Below are 17844 nucleotides of genomic sequence, written 5' to 3' on the forward strand. Positions count from 1 at the left end.
CAGCTCCTCCATCTTGTCATCTAGCAAGTCTTCCCCCCTTTGCAGCGCCAGTTTGTGTAGTTCGCAGCAAACCATGATGATCCATGAGACCCTCTGGGCAGTGTTCTGGAGTGTTCCACCAGATTTGTCCAGGCATCGGAATCGCATCTTCAGAATCCCTATGGTGTGCTTGACTAATGTCCAGGTAGCTGCGTGAGCCTCGTTGAACCTTCTCTCAGCAGGGGTCTGAGGCCATCGCATGGGTGTCATCAACCACACCCTTTGTGGGCACCCTTCATCCCGAGGAGGCAGCCCTGGGTCCTGTGTGATCCCTCAAAGATCTCTGGGATCTGCAATCTGCTCAAAATATGAGTCGTGGACACTTCCTAGAAATCTGGTGCATATCTGGAGGATTTACTTGTTATGGTCGCACACCAACTGTAGACTGAGTGAGTGGAAGCCTTTCCTGTTTATGTGCTGTAGTGCCTGCTGCCAAGGAGCTTTGATGGCCACATGAGTGCAGTTGATGGTGCCCTCACCTGTGGAAACTCAGAAATCTCTGCAAAGCCCAGGGCTCTGGTGTCCTGTCTTGCTTGCTCTCTGTCAAAGTTGATGTAATTGTGGGCCTTGGAAGAAAGGGTGTCTGTGGACCTTATTTGTGTGTGGATGCCTGAGAGATCCCACAGAGGCCCCCAGTCGAGGCCTGGAAGGAGCTAGTGGTGTAGAAATTGACTGTGGCCAATGGCAATGGATGTCCTCCGAGTCCACGTGGCACCAATTCGTGGCAAATGTGAGTTACCAGATTCCTGGATGTGCGGCGGCATCGGCGACACTGGTTTTCAGTCATCTGCAAATAAGACGGCGATGTCTGTACACCCTAGCTCTAGCGAGGCGCCTACGCATGACGTCTCTTCTCTCCATATACTCTGCATCCAGAGGGCCCCCTACTGGGCCTTGGTCTTGAGAGTTTAGTTCCTCCCTTTGGTGAGCCAGCCTCCCCCGTCAAAATCTTATCCTTCTTCTCTCATTCCTGTCTGCAATTATGCAGGCAGCAATGAATCCAGGCGCCATCTTCCTGGTGCTGCACTGTCAATGAGAAATAGCCAAGAGTCAGGACTCGCCTGCAATACTAATCCTTCCGTCAATGACTCATGAGCGATTGTGGGTTCGTGGCCCTGGTTCCCATGTTGCTAACTCCTCTCCACAGAAATGATCTACAATGTGAGGGGTATACCAAGGTGCCCTCCCTCCCCCTAATCATGAGCAACTGCTATGAGATTCCTTTGGCCAGGTGCCTGGATGTGCTGCTTTCAGCCCAGGCGCTGGCATCCTCATACAGCACTGTGAAACTACAGTGTCTGGAATATACATGAGCGTCAATTTTTAAACAGGTTATGCAATATGTTGAGGGCAGCCTGAGGCTAGTCTCCAGGATCCACCTGGCACCACTACTGCAACGCACTTCAAAAGCTTACCCACATGCCCAATTGCACTTAACTTCATCATCACTCTGGAGAAATGCCATGCTGCGAGCAAAGGGTTAAACCCAAGAGATCGATTACTGCCACTGTGGACGATTGGTGTCGCACGAACGAGTATCATTGCTTCACTTTGGTGATTTTCTACCATGTCATTGAGAGACCATTAATATCAAAAATGCAGCCCAGTTTGGGTGGCCCTTTGATCGGTGCTGTCAGTTGGCTTCCAAGGTGCCTGCAGAGCTCCCAGCAACAGGGTTTGTTCTCATTATACTTTTAACCCGTGCAATCAAAGCAGGCAGGAAGACGGTGATGGTGATGAGCTCTCACTGCCAGACCAGTTTGGACCCTCCCTGTGTGAGTATGGAAACCACCCCCCCTCCAACATTGTCATTGAGGAATTGAACATTAATATTATTCTCCCTCATAGACCTCTCAGTTCTCCCCCTGTATCCCTTGTTCCCATTGTTCTTGTAGTGCGTACCCTTTAGCTAGCCCATGGACATTCTGAGGCGGCGGTGCCTGTGCCCAGTGTCCACCTCAGCCCTCAACATTGTTAGGCAATCTGCACTGTTAAACATGTACCCCCCCACACACACACCCTGGGATTGCCCCCACTTCCCCAAGCAAGCCTGCACCCTGCAGTCATTGAAAAGGCTTCACTGCCTCACCGCTGGTCAGGTGGGTTGAGACTTTTGTGTTAGCCCCCCGAAATCGATGTGGTTTCAGCGAAGCCCGGCACTGAATACCACGAGCGCTGCCCGAAACAAGATTGGCGAATGGTCCTCAAATTGAGGAGCAAAGGTCGTCAAGTGAATGTCGCATTGTCACACAGGTCGGCATGGCCTCACGCTCCAGAGTCGGGGGATGATTCTGGTAATTACATGAAAATGATGTTCCTGACATTCAAAATTGATGGCAGGAGTGACAACGACATAGAACCAATTTTTGCAATCTTGCAAGTTTTTATACTCCCACAATTTGTATCTGACTTTTTTTTTCAATTCACAGGATGTGCACTTCACTGGCTGGGCCAGCATTTATTGCCCATCCTGAATTGCCCTTGAGGAGCTTGCTAGGCCATTTCAGGGTCAACCACATAGCTGCGGGTATGGGTCATATGTAGGCCAGACCAGATGAGGGCAGCAGATTCCATAATTAAACCAGACAGGCTTTTACAACAGACTTTTAATAAATTCAAATTTCACCATCTGCTACAGAGGGATTTGAACCCCCAGTCTCCAGGAACATTACCCTGGGTGTCTAGAATACGAGTCCAGTGAAAATACTACTCTGCCACCACTGCAGTAATTAAAGCCTGAAATAACTGCAAATTTACCAGACATTGGAGGACCTATTCTTGGGAATTGTGGTGGTGGGGGGGGGGGGGGTGCAGGGTGAGATTAAATAAAGAGTAATACTGAGTAAAAGAGAAGGATTGCATAAAAAATAACAGTGAAATAAGAGGAAGAAAAATAAATATTCTAAAACTATTTTGAACTTGGAAATGAGTAAAAATTAATAGTGGCTGAATAGGGAGGTCAAAGAATTCTAAAGGCTAATAAGAATTGTTTTAAAAGGCACAAAAAAAGATATACATAACATGTTTATCTACAGTGAGCTCTCTAAGTCAATATGTCAGTTGAGGATAACTATTTTGAATATTAGAAGATGTAATAGGAAATGGGAAAAAAGACAGAAGCTATCAGCCAGAGGGATTCAAACATATAACTTTAATTATGTAAGAAGCAGATGGGCTGGCAACAATCAGAAAAAAAAAACTCTTTGAGGGATAAGCTGGACAGGAATATCATGCTACAACAATAAACATGAAGTAACATTAATTGAAATCTTCACAAATGAAGACTGAAAAAAATTGCAAATCCAGCCCCATTGAGTTTGGAATGTAATATCCCCGGGAATATTTGTGCGAAAATGGTTGGAAAAGCTCTAACCCACTGTTTATGCATGAGGGAAGTGATGCCACCTTTGATGTTGCAAATTGTGATGATTTTATAAAAAATATTGTTGTCTTGCCTGCATTTCAAGATGATGATCCAATGGCTAAATTTTCTTGACTCTTTCTGTCCTCATCGCAGAAATAGCTTGATGTACAGAGATAGGTTAAGGCAGAAACTGTGCAAGTATATTAACGTTAGCAAACAAGTATAAAGGATCCAGGCCTGTACTTTAACACACCAGCAAGACTGGAAAGATAGGAAGATAGATGTAGTGGATCAAGAAAAAATGTCTAGGACCTGCCAAGTTTTTTTTTGAATTTTAGGTTTAATGGTATTCAACCAGAACTCTTTCCTGCTTGTAGTCAATTGTTAATTTTAATAATCATTATTTATAAGCTTTATTAATAAAATCTATACATTGATAAAAAAATAAATTAGATATACTTTGTCAGGCTTTTATATGATTCCCTATTAAGGACATATTGACAATGATTTTTATTAAATTAGCACAGAACTAGGTTATACACCTAACAGGATTACACTACAAAAGTGTATATATTTAACATTCAGGAGCTCATCCAGGGTTACTTACAATGTCTGACCACTAGGGATGATTGTGCAGATAAAGTTCTTCTACATAACCAAGTCCACATTGAATAATATCACTAACTTAATACTTCTGAGAGGTAGAATCATTTTGCTGCATCCACTTAATATTTATTAATAAGAAAATGCAATGCCAGCATAAAAGTTTGAATGAAAATAAAGATTGATGCCGTAGTTTTATAGTATTTAAAACTATCAAGAAATGATTTAGGAGCCTGCAACATACGGATTAATTGTCAACTTTGGTATAGCATATTTTGTTATACCCTTTGAAATTCTGTATGGTCTTGTGCTGAATTTTTAAAATGGATTTTTAGATGTTAAGCTGTCTCCATTCCAACACCTCCTTCCATCATTTGAATCATGACATTTTCTGTAAATTCATGATTAGAACGAGTCTATACAATATATTTCTCTTTGAACGAACCCTGCATAAATATAATATAATAGATAAGTGATTGTCAGCTACAAAATATTGCTTCAATTTACTTCTGTCTTAAATAACTGGCAGCTATTTTCTTTGACGGCAATTGTAGTTATCCCAAGGTGTGACATGTAGGTTATGAAGGTTGAAGAGAGGAGCAAAGGTGATGAGCTCCATCAAGAAGCCAACTAACTCCTTGCCTGGGAGTTGAAAACCTGTGGATTGTAGCAGGAAAAGTACATGCCGGCAGGTAAAGAGATTCACAATTCTGCAGAGCTGGAAAGGAATGAATCGGAAATGCTGGTAAGATCAGCCTTGATTTTGCAACTGTGAATATTCAGGAAGGAGGCAGAGTAGGTAGGATGGTATACTTAGCAACTTTGAGAAAGTCCACTGCAAAAGAGAGAAACAAGTTCTAGTGATGTCAATAAAATAATCTGTGAAATGTAACTGAAGAAAAGATGCTGTTGCTTAGGACAACATAAATTGGGTATTTTGTTGCTAGATGGGCTGTTGCTGAAAATAGGTGGCAGAGTGTAGATTTAATAAGCAACAATGATGGTATTGATGGTGGTGCCAATGTACTTCAAGGCATATCTTACACTGGATCTACAGAATAGATATATTTTAAACAAAGTTGACAGTTTTGTTTGGTGCAGTTCAACAAGGATTTGAACAAGCAGCTGAAGATAAAATGTATATTGCTTTGTGAGAGGACTGTATCCGAAAATCTGTTTAAAATTTAGCTCCATACTTATTAATCAGGATTAGCAATCATGACCGAAATAAACTTTTAATGTGCCACACACAACAGAATGGCATTTCCCATAGAGGCTGTGTTAAGTCCCTTTAATTCTCACTGCTACTGCCATCAACTGAATGCAAGATGATAAAAGACTACTTGAAATGTCGTGGGAAGATCGAGGTATGTATAGCTGGCTTGACAGATATTGACAACAGCTTTCAAAATGTATTCAGCTTGGATTGTATCAGACTACATTGGATTGTGTCAGACTACATTAAGCATTTCAATCCAGTAATTAAAAAAAGCATTTCTCTTGTAACATTTTGGACCCTTTGAAATAATGGCAGCAAATCTTGTAATAAGTAATTCTCTTGGTTTCTACTTGTACCTTGGAAAAATTCCAATCATTTGTGTTTTGAATTTCATGGTTCCTTTGCTTCTCACTGGAAAGTGTTCGGCCACTGGGGTATGTGGACTCTCTCTCTGAGTTTGTATGTTAAATGTTCCCGAGCACCTTGCTAGCCAGCAGCTTATTTCAAGGTTGCAGTTGTAATTCTAAGTCAAGGGCTGTGACCCATGGTGCAGCAGACCACCAAGGTTGAATGGGTAGGAACAGGCTTGAAGCAAATCAAGAATTACTGAATAGCTGACACCAAGATTGAATTTTAAGAAGTTATAGATTGTAAGAGGATGGAAGATTGAAAGGATTAAGAAGCTGCACAATTCAGAGGTCGCAAGAAGAATAAGCGAGACAGTGTGACAAATTTCCATTTCCACTGTGAGGATTTGACAAGGTTGCAATCCTTACTCTCATAATTATGAATAGCTCATGTGACTTATAAAGCTTTTAGCTATGTATTCATTTGAATGTTGAAACCCGCTTTTCTGAAAGTAATCCAGCCAAATGGATCTTCTCTCAGCACCCACTAGGTCTTGCAGTACCTAATAATTAATTTAACCCTTTGACTGCTGATCACTATTTTCAAAATGCTAATGCCATTTGTATGAAAACCTTAGTTTTTGGAAATATCTAATATAAGTGTCCAAAAGTTACACCAGGTTTTTAGTGCTTAATCTATGTTACTATCACATCTCAAATGGTACTGCATTATCTTTGTGAACACAAGCTGAACTAATTACCTTGATGGTGGCTATTACTGGCAGTGCTGGAAGTTGAGAAGAGAGAATAACATGCTTGATACTTCAAACAGTGAAAATTCAGGATCTCTGATTGCCCACATGGTGAGAAGAGGCGGAGTAGCAAAATGTGTCCCTTTAGGGAGGCAGGAAAACTGGAAAATGAACCAATTTAGGCTGCTGTGGAATATGTTGTGACAGGCAGTCACATAGGAGTAACGGCACAAGCCTAAATTCAGGTCCTGTCCTCTCAACCTGGAATAGTCTGGGCCTTGAGGACACGCAGAAAGGAAGAGAAAATAACAGGACAAAGAGGAGAACAATATCCTGTAATGTTTTCTTTAAAAAACAGTTCAACTGCTGATCTTTCCTGAACAATAAGTGGTTACATTTGGTGAAGTTTATGTTTGTACTGGACTGTTAGCACAAGGTGTGCAGCACTCGTTCTAACACTGAGACTTCTGACTTCATCACAATTTATCACATTTATGGCATGATAATTTGAGTAATTTGTTCAAAAGCAGAAAAACAATGAAGTTATCGCAAAAAATATAAACTGACATATCAATATTATGGTTTTAGTTAAGAGTTATGCCATTAACCACTTAGCTTGGGGATTGGCTTTGATCTCTTATCTTCTTTTAACAGAAAGGTCTCATAAGCCAGGTTAAAACCAGATAGCAACAGCATTATATCACCATAGAAACCAGAAATTCTGACATCCAAAATATCATTATGAGGTAAGCTGCAAAGGAAGTGGCCACTTGAGTATCACCAAAGATGGCAACAACAGATTGAGGTAATCACCATTTTTGTGTGCGATGTAGTTATAAATTTTTTATGCCTGACACAGTTTTATCTGACCTTTATTGATGCTCCTGATCCTGATCTGGATACTGTCACAAACAATCTTTAACACAAAACTCATGCTTTGCTCAATCTGTTTGCTGCCATCATGAATACTATTGAACTGGCTGTTTTCTCAGGTGTAAAACTCACATCCAATGACGATTTGTAAGTAAAGATTGCAGGGTGGAGAGAGTCACAAGATCCACAGTTTTATGAAATTGCATCACAGTAGTTCTCACTAATCTGTCGAATTGTTGTCTTACAATATCACCTCCATCCTAAGGTCCATACAATTGGTCAGCTGGCCTTCCCTCATTGACAGTGTATTTTCAGTGTTTCTGGTGCTCACCGCTCACAGCCTGCATGCTAATAAGGTCTGACTGCCAATTGGGTCCTCTTGCTGGTGTGATCTGGAAGGCACCTTTATTTTTCTGCCTTCCAATTGTTATCAGAGAATTGTGTTAAAGCCTCATTGAATTTAAGCCATTCACCTACTCCAATAGCAGAAGGAGCAAGATTCTTGTCTCCAGTGAACAGCTGGAGAACTGACATGTCAGAAACAGAAGGTTGCCTTAGTTCACTGACAGATGGTCAAAGAAAGTCCTTTTGCTGTCCTGAGACACTATTCTGTATACTTACAATCTGATTCAAAATGACCTCTAGAAATGGTCCCCCAAGGCTGCAGGTCTTCACTCACGTTGAATGGATTGCCTCACCTGGTTACCTCAGGTATGAAGATATTCCTGGTGCTGACGCCTCCTCATGGATGTTGTGCATTGATGAGAAATTCTCTCAAACGTTAGTGCAAAACATTGCGATGATCTACACTGCTATAGCAACCATTTACCACGCGTCTCCAGAAAGGCTGCACAGAATCTTCACTTGAGTTTAAAAACAGAAAATGCTGGAAAAACTCAGCAGGTCTGGCAGCATCTGCGGAGAGAGAAACAGAGTTCACAGTCGGAATTTTCTGTGCCCGCTGGCGTTGGGCATGTTCGGCAGTTTGAGCAGCCAATATGGCGAGAAGGCCAAAAATTGGTTTCACAACATTGTAAAACCAGTTTGTGATTGTCCACTCTGTCCATCGATGGCAGGTTGTGTTCCCTACCATCGGACGTGGGGATCCTCATTGTAATAGATCTGCATATCATTATAAGGCCAGCTCGCTGGACTCATCCCTCCACCTTGCACCGTCCTCCCATGTAGGCCTGATTGCACACTGACCTGTTTCACAGCGACACATAAGCGACATGCAACTGGCGAGCTGCACTTCACTCAGGACTTTGAGGTGTGTTTGCCTACCTTGCTTCGGGCAGCACTCGCAGTCATCAGCGCCAGGATTCACAGGCAGCACCACATCACTGTTAGGGGGTCACGGGCAGGTCCCTATCTACCTGACAAGCCATAAGATGGGGGAGGCTTTGTACGGCTGCAGGGCAAGGGCTTGCTTGGGGAAGAGGGAGAAGTGCCCTCAGGCAAGGGAAGGGGCTGCAGGGCGAGGGCTGTACTGGGGAAGGAGGGTATCCCAGGGTGTGTATGGGGCACATGTTGATCTGTGCAAGTGGCCTCAAGATGGTGAGGGCTGAGGAGGCAGCCTCCAGAGGAGGTGAGGCCAGATGGAGATGTGAGGGTGTGTGTGAGAGTGTGGGCGGTGAGTGAGATGCTAGTGGATGTGTGATGGGCTAGTGAGTGTGTGAGTTTAAAGTGATGAGATGGTTGCCATACCCTGGCTGCACAGATGAGATCATTCATCCTCTTTCTGCACTGGATGGCCAACCTCTTCTGTGCAGCATTGGCATTGACCACCACTGCCATCACCTACCAAGCCGGAGTGGTAATGTTGCTGCCCATTCTGCGGCCAGAGAGTGGGTAGAGGACATCGTGGCGGTTCTCCACAGTATCCAAAAGGCGCTCGAGGGATGCGTCACTAAACCTGAGGGCTGCAGTCTTCTTGCCTTTCATGGCCATGTCTTCTTTGTTGCAGTCCTGGGCTGGAACCACAGAGAAGTATCTGCGTGGCTGCACTTTAAATGTGGCGCCCGGTGTGATGAAGCTGCGAGGTGGTGGCATGATGGGTGAATCGGAGCCCGCCCACCATGGAAACCGGGTGTTTCCCAGGAATGCGGGTTTGGGATGATACAGCGTGAGAAACTGCCATTGCGGCCGGCGGGTAAAACATCGTTTTATCCGCCTGCCGCCACACTTAGTGCAAATCTGGGACGAGTCTGCCCGACGCTTCGAGTCCAACATGACTCTATCCAATATGAGCGCTGGACTCGAAACGTTAGCTCCGTTTCTCTCTCCACAGATGCTGCCAGACCTGCCGAGGTTTACCAGCACTTTTTGTTTTTATTTCAGATTTCCAGCATCCGCAGTTTTTTGCTTTTATTTCATTTGTGCTTGTTGCTCACTGAACATCCTTTGTTTTATGTCAAAACCCAAGAGATCATCATTCACATATTCTCAAACCAGGGATTGATATTTCTTGAGCCTCTGCTAATCTATATCAGGTTCCACTTCCAAACCTTCATCCCACTGGATTCCTACTTCCTCCATGTCACACGGTGAATCAATTCCTTGTTTAAACTGTTTGTATATTTGCACCATAATATCGAGCAATGAAAAATTTTAGACAGGTGAGATATAAAATATGCTTACTCAGTGTCAACTGCTCTCAAAAACTGTGAACGCACACAGACATCTAAGATACTTACCTACCATAATATACCTTAAACCCAAAAAATTAAGCTTATTTTGCCCATTAGCTAATAACTGAATACTTAAAAGCAAAATACTGCAGATGCTGGAAATCTGAAATAAAAACAGAAAATGCTGGAAAATCCCTGTAGCTCTGGCAGCATCTGTGGGGGGTAGAAACAGAATTAATGTTTCAGGTTGTGACCTTTCATCAGGTTAACACTGAATATTAAAATGGGTCTATTTCTGTGAAACATGAACCAATGGCAGTTTATGTGCCTTAAACAAAAAGTAAATTTTATGCATTTTATTACCATTATACTTGATTTGTATCCTCATTCCATTATGATATTTCAACTCATATTTTTCTATATATTTTACACTGAATCCTTCAATGGAGCAAGTTTTCTCTGCATGTTGTACATTGCCATGTGCTGAAAGCTCAGTCTTTCATATTGTTTACCAGCTCCTGGACAGCTCAGGAATAAGTGAGTAGCAACATAGATAGAAAATAAACACCCCTTTCAACAATAACAGCAGAATTTCTTAAGAATTAAAGATGGGAGTAGTGTAGAATGAGCTGCTGATTCTCTATTAGCCCAATTTGTGTTACTGACAAAGACCAATTCCATCCCCTCTGCTCCTTTAGCTTCTTGTTTTATCTACCCATGATGATTTATATTTTGTGGGTAGGGATCTAGTCATACATTTACATTTTAAAACACTAGCTACTTCATGAACGACCCTCCCTCTGTCATAATACCAGAAGTGGGGATGTTCAAAATGATTGCAGTGCTCAGTTCCATTCACAACTCCTCAGATAATGAAACAGTCCAGGCTGATAAGTGACAAGTAACATTCTTGCCACACAAGTGCCAAAAATAGCCATCTCTTACAAAAGATAATCTCACCAATTCCCCTTGATATACAATGGCAATGTCTAGGACATTGGGAGCTCTTGTTCATTGATGGCAGTGAAACAATATCTCGAGCATAATAAGTGTAAAACAATCCAAAAAGCATAATAATGATATACCCTGCTCTCATTTATGCCATTCACAGTGACACAGATAAGGTTCTTACCACTGAAGTTAATTTTGATTAAGTATCCTTTGTATAACTTCTTTCCATCCAGTGGCATAATGGCATCACAGAGTCTGGTAGTATTTGGGCACAATATCCGTTGCATCCTGTGTAAGGCATGTGCCATTGAGTACACTGCATTGACAACAAACATTATCTTTGTCTCTTGCTCATAGTTGGAGTTGTTGATTGAGAGTCGTCTGTCACACAACTTTTGACGAGATCGACTGCTTTGTAACATGCACTGAAATTTCTGTTGCCAGAATGCTTTAAACCATGGGTTGCGTTTGTTGGTGTGAGGGTGGAGGCTTTGAAAGTACTTATCAAATTGTTTAATGGGGTAAGATGCAAGCTCTAAGGTTATCGCACCATTGGCAATCTGCTCATTCCCCTTAATGACAATTTCTTGCGCTCCCCATCCATCACTGGCAATCCAGGTGAAGCCAGAAACATTCAATCGGCTGGCTGCAGCAAGAAGCTCTCTGGCATCATCGCCCCGTGTGAAAAGCACAACAATCTTCGCATTGGCTTTGTTGAGCAGTTCTTGTATAACGCCATCGTAGGACTTCTTTGTGGTGGAACGGCCGACTTTCTCCGAAGTAGCAATGCAAATATTTCGAAGCCGTGCCTCGTGCTCAAAGGCTTCGATTCCCGTCTCTCCATAATCACCTTCTGAAGCAATGGTCGACACATAAGTCCAATTGAAGAACTGCAAAATTTCTGCCATAGCCTTTGCCTGATAAAAGTCAGGAGGTACTGTTCTCGCAAAGTAATCATAGCGGCTTTTATCGCTGAGTTTTGCACTTGTTGAAGCATAGCTGATCTGTGGAATCTGGAACAGTCTAAGCAAATTTGCTACCTGTGGATAATGTTAAATATATATTAAATACAAATCATTGATGAGATGATTATTTTAATGATGTTCAATAACCAAGAATAACCAGCATTTATATAGCAACTTTAACATTATAAATCTCCAAGACGCTTCACAAGGACTTGGAAATATTGTCAGGTCAAAGGAAGGAACATTGGGAGTGGTTCGAACAGTTTGGTCAAAGAGGTTGGTTTTAAGAAGGCCCTTAAAGAAGAAGAGGGATGTGTAGAAGTGGAGGGGTTTAGGAAAGCAACTCTAGGATTTGAGGTCCAGACAATTGCAGACATGGTTTGCAATGGTGGAGCCAAGACGGGTGACAACATAAGAATTGACAGAAACAGGGGGAGTGGCATTTGTTTGCTGTGGTGGGCATTATGGGCAAGCTGCTCGCCCAGTAGCGTTAACAAAAAGCTTGAACCGAACCATCTTGGTGGTTGGATCTCATTAGCATCTGGCTGAGAGCTGTGATCACCAAATGGGAACTCATGAGACACTTTGGCCATTGGGGAGATAAGTAAATAGGCCAGCTCCAATGCTGAGCTGATCAATGGTACAGATTGAGAGGAGGCGTGTGGGAGAAGGTGGTTGGATGTGTGGTAGATAACATTGATGAGCAATACTCCTGGTCTTCCTGACTGGCTAAATGAAAGTAAATATTTTCTAGATGTTCTTGGAGCAGCTTTTTGTCACAAGTCCTTTAAGGTTTGGCCACGAAATGCCTTCTAACCCCTAAAAATTGTGCAAGGGTTCAACAATACAGGATAAAAATATTTAAATGGGGTTCATGCAGGAGCACTGACTGCCAATTTCAAAGCCCACCCACCAATCACACCATTGTTGTCAGGCTGCAGATCATCATCAGGTAAATGCAGATATGCAACATTGGATGTGGAGTGCAAGTGGGCGGTGCTGTGTGTGTGTCTGGTGCAGCCTCACCAGCAGGGCCTCATTCCTTCTCCTCTTCTTCCAGGAAGCAAAGGTAGGGTGAGAATTCCCAAGAAATGTTGTTCCCTGTTGGGGGAGGTGAGGGGTTGGTGAAACATGCAAAGCAGCCCCACATTTTATGGCAGAAAGAAAACTGGAAAAGTCATTGGGAGGAGCAAAGAAAAACACAAAACAAACATTTCCAAAATTAGTGAGAGTGGGGGAGTGACTGGCAAGAAAAGGACTCTGCAAAGCATTAACTTGTGTCTGTGTTTAGTTCTTTAAATTGGCTTTCACATTTTCTCCAGTGTCTTACAAGCATGGATGCCCATCGTATATGTAGGTGTGAATACCCATCATATACAGGTGTGGATGCCCATTGTATATGTAGGTGTGAATACCCATCATATACAGGTGTGGATGCCCATTGTATATGTAGGTGTGAATACCCATCATATACAGGTGTGGATGTCCATTGTATACAGATGTGGATGCCCATTGTATATGTAGATGTGAATACCCATCGTATACAGGTGTGGATGCCCATTGTATATGTAGGTGTGAATACCCATCATATACAGATGTGGATGCCCAGTGTATATGTAGGTATGAATACCCATCATATACAGGTGTGGATGCCCATTGTATATGTAGGTGTGAATACCCACCATATACAGGTGTGGATGCCCATTGTATACAGGTGTGGATGCCCATTGTATATGTAAGTGCGAATACCCATCATATACAGGTGTGGATGCCCATTGTATACAGATGTGGATGCCCATTGTATATGTAGGTGTGAATACCCATCATATACAGGTGTGGATGCCCATTGTATACAGGTGTGGATGCCCATTGTATATGTAGGTGTGAATACCCATCATATACAGGTGTGGATGCCCATTATATACAGATGTGGATGCCCATTGTATATGTAGGTGTGAATACCCATCATATACAGGTGTGGATGTCCATTGTATACAGATGTGGATGCCCATTGTATATGTAGGTGTAAATACCCATCATATACAGATGTGGATGCCCATTGTATATGTAGGTGTGATTATTAGTCACCATAATGACGAGACATAGAACATCACCAATTACCTTCCATTTTAATAAATTGACGCAGTTTGGGGATGGCAAGATTTTCATTTATTTATAAAGCACATCTCACAACCAATGAAATACTTCTGAAGTGTAGTTCTGTTGTAACGTAGGAAACATAGCAGCCATGTCACGCATAGCAAGATCCCAGGAATAGTAATGTGATAATGATCAGATAATCTGTTTTTGAGATGATGATTGAAGCAGAATTGTAGGCTGGAACGCTGGGAATAACTCCCTGCCCTTCTTTGAATAATTCCAATGGATCTTTTACATCCATCTAAGAGAGGGCAGATGGACCCTCTTTTTACAGTCTCAAAGAACAAAGAAAAGTATAGCACAGGAACTGGCCCTTCGGCCCTCCAATCCTGCGCCGATCATATTGCCTGTCAAACTAAAGCATTTTGCACTTCCGGGGTCCGTATCCCTCTATTCCCATCCTATTCATGTATTTGTCAAGCTGCCTCTTAAACACTACTATTGTACCTTCTTCCAGCACCTCCTCTGGCAGCGAATTCCAGACACTCACTACCCTCTGCATAAAAAACTTGCTCCACACATCTCCTCTATAGTTTTCTCCTCTCACCTTAAATCTATGTCCCCTAGTAATTGACTCTTCCACCCTGGGAAAAAGCTTCTGACTATCTACTCTGTCCATGCCACTCATAATTTTGTTACCTTCTATCAAGTTGCCCCTCAATCTCCGTCGCTTTAGTGAGAACAATCCGAGTTTCTCCAACCTCTCCTCATAGCTAATAACCTCCAGACCAGGCAGCATCCTGGTAAACCTCCTCTGCACCCTCTCCAATGCCTCCATAACCTTCTGGTAATGTGGCAACCAGAATTGCACGCAATATTCCAAGTGTGGCCTAACCAAGGTTCTATACAGCTGCAGAATGACTTCCCAGCTTTTATACTCAATACCCCTGCCAATGAAGGCAAGCATGCCATATGCCTTCCTGACTACCTTATCCACCTGCGTTGTCACTTTCAGTGACCTGTGGACCTGTACACCCAGATCCCTCTGCCCATCGATGCACTTAAGGGTTCTGCCATTTACTGTATAATTCCTACCTGTATTAGACCTTCCAAAATGCATTACCTCGCATTTGTCCGGATTAAACGCCATCTGCCATTTCTCCGCCCAAGTCTCCAACCGATCTATATCCTGTTGTATCCTTTGACAATCCTCTTCACTATCTGCAACTCCTCCAACCTTAGTGTGGTCTGCAAACTTACTAATTAGCCCAGTTACATTTTCCTCCAAATCATTTATGTATACTACAAACAGCAAAGGTCCCAGCACTGATCCCTGCGGAACTCCACTAGTCACAACTCTCCATTCAGAAAAGCACCCTTCCACTGCTACCCTCTGTCTTCTATGACCAAGCCAATTGTGTATCCATCTTGTCAGCTCACCTCTGATCCCGTGCGACTTTACCTTCTGTACCAGTCTGCCATGAGGGACCTTGTTAAAGGCCTTACTTAAATCCATGTATATAACATCCACTGCCCTTCCATCGTCCCCTCTGAAAGATGGCACCTCAGACAGTGCAGCACCCCTTTAGTACTGCACAGGAGTGATAGCCTTGATTTTGGTGTTCTAGCGTCTGCAGCAGGACTTTAACCTCTGACTCAGAGATGTGAATGTTACCCACAGTTGGCATTTTAAAATGGCAGCTTCCATTAACTGCAGGAAATGATGAGGAGAATTTAGGCACCAAAGTGGATGAAGATACAGCATAAAGGATCTTCACACCCTCGCTACATTCACATTCCTCCTGAAAACCATGCAGCAAAAGAGAAATCCAGACTCCAATATCTGATAAGACAAATTACCTCTCAACCTCCGTGAATATTGTACTAATAAATTTTGATGGGAGTGAGTTAACTTGTACGTGACATTAGAGTTTTGTATGCCTCCATCAATTATTCCTAGATTTTTACTTATCGCAGTTCTCCAACTTTCTGGAGCAAGAGGTGGAATCATCTGGGCCCACCATTAGCAAGAAGCTTGGCAGGCAGAGAAACTTTATTTGGTGGGAGTCCAAAAATCAGTTTCCCAACTGATTCCCGGGATGAACTTCTGCAATTATATTTTCAGGCCTTTAGAGGCGGCTCGAGCTTTCCTGATGAACAATGTTGGGAGCTCGTTTGCATTCATTAGCATGTCATGCAAGCTCATTAAAGGGCCAGCTCACCAGAATTAAGGCCCCCCCCCCTCCAAATTAAGATCCTTGCCAGTCGGAAATTAGAACCTTCACATTTATGACTGTACAGAAGTGGCATGTGCCTGGTGAGCTTGACTTCTTCTTGAAGTGATTAGCCGCTGCTTTGGCCTTCTTGGGTATCATTCACAAAAGTCAGCCTCCTGACTGAGATCAGGTCCTGTTAGGTACAGAATGGACTGCAGCTCCAGCATGTTGTGGCTGCAGTCGATGCGGGTCGGTGTCAAGGAGGAACTCCAAGAGGTGAAGAGCCAGCAAGCCTCGCTCTTTGCCTCAGAGGCTTCCAAGATCATTTTCCGTTCCAGAGTCCGCTCCGTGGAGCAGGATGAGACGTGCTCATGTTTCTTCTTCCAATAGGTACACAGAGAGAGCTCTGTGATCAGCAGCCTGAAGGAAGAAGACAGCTCAGTAAAGTCATCGCAGTCCGACATTCTGAGGATCAGCAAATCCTTTTATGCCGGATTGTATGACGTGAAGCCCACAGACAGCATGGCCTCCCAGTCCTTCCTGTCCTCTATCACAGAGGTCTTAGATGACAGTACACAGGAGAGCCTGGACAAAGCGTTAACTCCTGACGAACTGACTAAGGCCCTTGAGTCCCTCGAGAACAGTAAAACTCCCGGAAGCGACGGCTTGCCAGCGCAGTTCTATTCGGCTCTTTCGGACTGGATCGGCCCAGACATGCTAGAAGTGTACAAGAGTACGCTCCTGGCCGGCAGTATGTCAGAATCCATGAGGAAAGGCATCATCACCCTCATCTACAAGCACAAGGGAGAAAGGGAGGAAATTAGAAATAGGCGACCCATTTCACTGTTGAATGTGGACTATAAGATTCTGTCCAAGGTCATCGTCAATCGGGTCAATTCCCCTCTGGAATTGGTGATCCACCCTGACCAGACCTGCGCTGTGCCGGGCAGGAAGATCTCTGACAGCCTTGCACTGATCAGGGATACGATTGTGCAGGACAGGGGTGTAGACACCTGCCTCATCAGCCTGGATCAGGAGTAGGCCTTTGACAGAATATCGCACACCTATATGGTGGATGTGCTCTCCAAAATGGGGTTTGGGGAGGGAATTCGCAATTGGATCCAACTGCTCTACACTAACATCAGTAGCGCAGTCTAAATCAATGGGTGGGAATCAGATAGCTTTCCTATTAAATCTGGAGTCAGGCAGGGCTGCCCTCCCTCGCCTGTTCTTTTCGTGTGTTGCATAGAACCCTTTGCTGTGTCCATCAGGAAGGATCCGGGCATAAGAGGAGTGACGATCCCAGGCAGTGGAGGCACTCAGGTCAAAGCCTCCCTGTACGTGGACGATGTCGCCGTCTTCTGCTCGGATACGCTGTTGGTGCACAGACTGATCCACATCTGCGGCCAGTTCGAACTGGCCTTGGGAGCCAAGATAAATCGTGGGAAGAGCGAGGCCATGTTCTTTGGGAACTGGGCTGACCGATCCTTTGACCCCTTCACTCTCAGGGCTGACGGTCTGCAGGTGGTGGAGATATGGTTCGGAGGGACCAGGGCATGCGTTAGAAACTGGAAGGAGTGAGTGTCTATGGTGCAAAGAAGACTGGGCATGTGGGAGCGACTCTCCCTCTCCATTGCGGGTAAGAACCTGGTCATCAGGTGTGAGGCACTCTCGCTGTTGCTGTACGTGGCACAGGTCTGGCCCATTCCAGACTCCTGCCGATGGCGATCACCCGAGCCATCTTCTGCTTTATCTGGAGGTTGAAAATGGATCATGTCCTCAGGG

At 43.7% G+C, this 17844-nt stretch overlaps 1 protein-coding gene across 2 annotated transcripts in view; it reads right to left on the reverse strand.

Moving 5' to 3' along the window:
• The window catches only part of LOC121285930 (metabotropic glutamate receptor 3-like), a 209173-nt gene that overhangs the window by 53499 nt on the left and 137830 nt on the right, over positions 1-17844 (reverse strand). For both annotated transcript variants that reach the window (XM_041202886.1, XM_041202887.1), the window contains one exon: positions 10960-11818. In XM_041202886.1, coding sequence (XP_041058820.1) covers positions 10960-11818 — 859 coding nt within the window. The remainder of the gene's footprint in view (positions 1-10959; positions 11819-17844) is intronic.

The sequence above is a fragment of the Carcharodon carcharias genome, chromosome 13 (genome assembly GCF_017639515.1).
Source record: "Carcharodon carcharias isolate sCarCar2 chromosome 13, sCarCar2.pri, whole genome shotgun sequence".
Classification (NCBI taxonomy): domain Eukaryota; kingdom Metazoa; phylum Chordata; class Chondrichthyes; order Lamniformes; family Lamnidae; genus Carcharodon; species Carcharodon carcharias.